General features: G+C 46.5%; 1 protein-coding gene across 1 annotated transcript in view; it reads right to left on the bottom strand.

Moving 5' to 3' along the window:
- The window catches only part of ROCK2 (Rho associated coiled-coil containing protein kinase 2), a 94,461-nt gene that overhangs the window by 26,458 nt on the left and 62,446 nt on the right, over nt 1-5,557 (bottom strand). Inside the window, exons 21-23 of the mRNA XM_019538136.1 lie at nt 2,478-2,581; nt 2,193-2,379; nt 6-99 (exon numbers count right to left, since the gene is read on the bottom strand). Of these exons, the coding sequence (XP_019393681.1) occupies nt 6-99; nt 2,193-2,379; nt 2,478-2,581 (385 nt within the window). The remainder of the gene's footprint in view (nt 1-5; nt 100-2,192; nt 2,380-2,477; nt 2,582-5,557) is intronic.

The raw sequence follows: 5,557 nt of genomic DNA, 5'->3' as shown, positions 1-5,557 counted from the left end.
CTCACCTTCTTGGGCTTCTTTCAGTTTATTATTCAGCTCTTCCTTCTCATTAGCAAGATTAGCCACATCACTAGTTAGTGTCCTATTGGCTTCTTCCAACTAAATGGAAAACAAAGAATACAGTTACCACACGTTACCACACAACTACCACCACTACCAGCAGCAGATCAATGGGTTCCATGAAGTGACATGTACCAAAGGCCAGGAATAAGAGGAAGAGAGATCCTGGAGCAAGAAAAGGAGAAGAACATATTACCAAGTGGAGGTAGGCAGAAGAAGGTGGTGGAGAGTGGCGGACGGAGGGAGGAAAGAAAGGGAAGGATAAGAAACTTCTTGTCAGACCATGTGAAATGGAAAAGGAATAATGGAAGAGCTTGCCAAAGTCAAGAAGCAAACAGAGGGCATGTATAATGACAGCTGCCCAGAGAGACTTGATGGAGTTTAAAACAATGAGAAGGTGAAGGCTGAAATGTTAAGAAAAACTGAGAGAGCTTGGAACCAAGAGCAGAAGGGAATTCAACACAGCTACTGCAAACCTTTGCAATGGAAGGGAACTGAAAACAGAATGATTACTGAAACCCACGTAAAGGCAGAGGATGGGTCAAAGAAGCACAAACAGGTGGAGAGCGCCAAGGATAACCATGTATGGAAGTGTATTTTTTTTTGCAAAACAAGGCCTTATTCCATAGGTTTCAACAGGAGAGGACTGCATTTAAGATCAATAGGGACAGAAGTCCAAATTGAATTCGTCTGACTAATCAGCGGTAATTCACACTTCATAGGTAGGAAGGAGGGAAGAGGTAGATTTTGAACAGTTGTCTGAGAGACCTAGAGAGAGGTCATGGAACTTATATACAGGGATCTACCCAAATCCAGGAGGCAGCTGGCTGACTTTGTTGGCATATCATGGGGCTAGATGGCTGCCATTTTCATGGGCTTATCACAAGCCCCCTGGTCTCTGATTGGCCATGAGGAATGAGGAGGGAGCCAGCAGTACTCATAGCCACTGCTGCGGCCCAGCTTTGCAGCCGGATAGAGGGGTGGGGGGCTGCAGGAATGAAAGTGAGCCCAAGATGGCTGTTGCCCCCGCCCATTGCCACTGATTCATTGCAAGGGCTGTCCATCATATGGCTCTGCCCCTCGAGGCTGACTGGCCAGGAGGGCAGGCCGTCATGTGGCCCCACCCCTCACTGCCAATTGGTGGAGGGGGTGGGGCCACATGGCAGCCCTCACAACCAATCAGTAGCAAAGGGCAGGGGCAGCAGCCATCTTGGGCTCCCCTTTATGCCAGCAGCTGCCTCCCCCTGGCAGGCTGCACAGCAGCAGCCATGTGTACTGCTGGCTCCCTCTGTGACAATAACATTATTTGTGTGGAAATGTGCATCTCAAAATATAGTTTTATGGAAATAGATGTATTACTCTTTGGTACTTTACAATAAAGCACCAACATTTGTCTAACATATTATTTCCAAGGTATTCTTCTAAATCAGGATTATAAACAAGATTTCCAATTTAATCCTTGAAAACCTATACAAAGCAGGAGTATATTAAGCCACGATAAAAGCCTTAACAAAACAGGATATACCATTGCATGCACTTCTCCCCTGCACAAACTTCTCAGGAAGGAGGTTGAGAGAGGAAACAACCTGTGACAGAAGTTAGGCACATTACTTAACAACCTGCTGGAAGGTGGCGGGATCTTATAGTGATGAGTGCAGCATAGAGTCTATAGAAAGTAGAATGCCCTTAAAAACCTTCCTCTCCAAAGAGATCCTTTTTATTTAGGTTTTTATACACCTCGAATGGAAAGCCTAACAAAACTTTGATTAAATGAACATGGACTGGACCAATTATATGTAGATTATGATTTATATATTTGGTTTGGTCTCCACAGAATAGAAAACTATTTTTTCAGCCAAATACAGGAAGTATGCAAACCACACATACTAAGAAATATTTGCTATGACTTTAAAACTTCATTTATACATAGGAAGGAATGTAATGGTTTTACCCCTTCTCCTGCCACTGTGTTCATATAGAGTTTACTTCTAACTCTTCTAAGCACCAAAACAATTCAAGCTGTGTGTTTCTGTAAACATTCAAATATGTATCTCAACTATTTGTCTTAACAAATAAAGAATTTCTAGCACACACAAAAAACAACTGCAGAAGTTATTGTGCAAATCACTTACAGAAGCTATGGTAGCATCTTTTTCAGTAAGCTCCTGCTTATGCCTAGCCATCATTTCTTTAATCTCCAGCTCTTTCATGATCTTCTCTTTTTCCAAATCAGAATATTGCTCTTCAGCAATGGAGCGAGCAAGTTGCTCTGAATCAGCTTTTGTCAAAGTGATCTCAAGCTGAGCAGCCAAGGAGTCTCTGCAAATAATCAGTAGTTATTCAGAAACCATTTTTTAAAAACAAGTTAATCATTCTGGTTTTCTGTACGTTTAATAGTACAGCCCATAAACCCTCACCTCTCATCTTGTAACTCTTGTATCTTTTGCTGTATTTCTTTACAGAGTTTAGTTTTTTCTTCACATTCTTCTTTCAGCTCTCGAACCTGTGTCTTGTACAAGGTCTAGATTTAACAAAAAAAGAGAAAGAGAAAGGAAATGACTTGCATATTGTAGTTGAAAGAGACCAGACATTAATAAATGTGATCCTTAACGTGAACAGAGGTCATATGCAGGTACGCCATGTCCCCTCTGTGTGTAACACTACTCCCAGAAACACTGTTGTTTCTGTCTTTTTTCATTACCCTCCTCTCAAATAACAGTCCTGTACCTGAAACACTACTAGAGAAGAGAAGAAGAGATAATCTTCTGTTCAGAAAGAGAAATGCATTCAGTCTCCATACTCTCTCTCTTGTGTGCGCATACGCGCGTGCACACACACACACACACACTTAAATTATCAAATCAAAGTGCCTAGGAACACTATTCATGGACACATTATATTGGGCCAGTAATTCTCAACTAAGGTAACAAGATCCTTTCAAGGAAGTTGTAAGGTGGCCATGCAATTTTGGATTTTAGGATTGCCTGTCAGGTGTACAATCATGATTCACAAATAAAGCCAGGGATTTCAAATAGGAATCCATAGCATTAAAAACTTCCTGACCTGTTGTGGGCTTTCTGAGTTCACAACTGAAGTAATATGGGAACTCAGTAAACGGGCTTTCTGAGTTCACAACTGAAGAACTGCTCTATTATTTTTCTGTAGTCAAAAAACCAATGAAAGCTAACAACCTGCATTTTCTGAGGGGTTCCTTAAGCCTAAGAAGATTGAGAACCACTGTGCTAGACATTGTACAAATAGTATAAAAAGACAGTCCCTTTCACAATGTAAGGGCATGGACCCATATAAACACTTAGAATGCTTTAAATGCAGTTGAAACCAAAACAGAAAACAACCCTGTTACCCCAGTTTAAATCTGCCTGGAATGGTTCAAAAGCATACCTGGAAAACCAAGTGCTATTTTGAATTGGTTCACTGTGAACCGTTTCAGCACTGTGTGGACACCAAGCTTTCTGTGAAATGGGTCTGGTCACTCCTCCAGACATCCCACACTGTATTGGTCTCCTCTCCCCCCCCCCCCGCTGCAACTGGCTGCTCTGGTAAGCTGCCAGAACTCTACTGCCCCATTTTTTTTTCCTGTATTTTTGATCAGTCAGTTCCTTTGCACTACTTGTTCAATAAAAACTTACCTTTCTAACAACAAGCTGCTTCCTCACTCCTTACTCAACCCCAGCCCCTCAAAGTTTCCTCAGTCCCTGGGAACCAAAACTGGTGGGTCCAAGTACTAACCCCCTTCCCATCCCCGCTGCTCACCAACTGTGATGAATGCTGGCCCGAGTTCTAGCTTTTATCCCTTGGTGTCAGAGCCACAGAACTACAGAACTTCACACAACTGTGACCCAGTTCCCAATCACACACACTCTGAATTGGTTTGATTGCTATATGCTCCCTGTCCTGCAACCATCATGAACTTGTTCCCAATCAGTAACAATGGGAATCAGTGATAGTTCTATTTGTGTGTACCTTAACAGCTTATGATCCAAGTATAAAATGAGACACATAAGATGGATACAGACAAGTATGGAAGTAAAAGGAGACTACTTTGATCAATACAATCTCTGCATAGCAACAGCATAACTGTCAGAATCATAGAATGGGGCTGGAAGAGACTGTGGGATGTCAGCTAGACCAGTCCCTACTCTATATAGAATCATCTTATCAGGGAGGTTGGGAAAGATGGAGAGAGATCATGAGCAGGGATCCAGGTTTTCTGTTTCCCATGGAAAAATGAAGTAAAACACGGATTTCCCCCCTACCAAAGTAAAACGGTGATTTATCATTTTAACAGAGAAACCCACAGATTTTGCAGTTTTACACCAAGCTCTCTGCAGACTGCCAGAGATTCAGCCTGCAAAATGTTGGACGGGAACGGTAGGAATGCAGTCAGGCAGGGGACACCATGTGCATGTACATGCACATAGCCCCAGGCAGCCTGGAGAGCAGCTCCCACAGGTAAGTCTGGCAGGGGAGGGGGGGTGGGGGAATTGAGGCCCCACCCATGATGGGGGGAGGCTGGGGCTGCTGCCCAGCCAGGCAGTGCATGGGGCTTGAGGCCAGGGGCTGCAATGCAGAGTCACAGGGCCTTGGTGGGGAGCGGGACAGGGCCACGGGCAGCTTGTTAGGGCGGTGGGTTGGGTAGGCTTCCTGCTGCTGTGTGCACTCCCAGGGGGCAGGGAGGACCCATGCCCCCTAGATCTGTGTGGGGAATGGGTGGGCTGACCACTGTGGGTTTGGGCTCCTGCCCTGCTGCCCTCCCCTAGGGCCTCTGCAGCTCTGCATGAGAGACCTGATACTGCAGGGAACAATAGAACCATGCAGGGATCTCCTTGCTGCTGCAAACTCCCACACTGCACTGGTAATGCATCCTCCAAGCGTGGGGGCAGCAGGGTTATGCCACTTGCTGCAGCCTTGCATGCAGAGGATGTGTTGTCACTGGGGCAGCGTGGAGCCTGCAGCAGCGAGTGGCTTTCGTGTGCAGCCACAAGCTGCCCTGCAGCACCATGTCACACCCACCAGGTTGTGGAGGCCCTGGGGGAGGTCAGCAGGGCAGGAGCCCAAGCCCACACCCATGCCCACCCCAAACACAGATCTGGGGGGCGCAAGTCTCCCCTACCCTGGCAATGTGTCCTCCACATGCAGGGCTGCAGTGAGCACCACAACCCCATGACACTTCCCCCCACACACAGAGGATGCATTGCCAGTACAGCACAAAGCTCACAGTGGCAAGGAGATCCCCATGCAGCTCTGCTGTTCCCTGCAGTGCTGGGTCACACATGCTGGGCTGCAGAGGCCCCACAGGAGAGCAGCAGCGCAGGAACCCAAGCATGCAGCCTGTACCTACCCCGTGCGCAGATCTGGGGATGTGGGTCCTTGTTGCTCTCTGGGAGCTGGCCCCTCAACCTGCGCCCAGCAGGCAGACAGCGTGGGGTTAGGGGGGAGCCGGGCTCTGTGCTCTGCTCCACTGCAGCAGCTGCAG

This window comes from Crocodylus porosus, unplaced genomic scaffold (assembly GCF_001723895.1).
Source record: "Crocodylus porosus isolate Cpor-Errol unplaced genomic scaffold, CroPor_comp1, whole genome shotgun sequence".
Classification (NCBI taxonomy): Eukaryota; Metazoa; Chordata; order Crocodylia; family Crocodylidae; genus Crocodylus; species Crocodylus porosus.
This window is presented reverse-complemented; position numbering and strand designations above follow the sequence as displayed.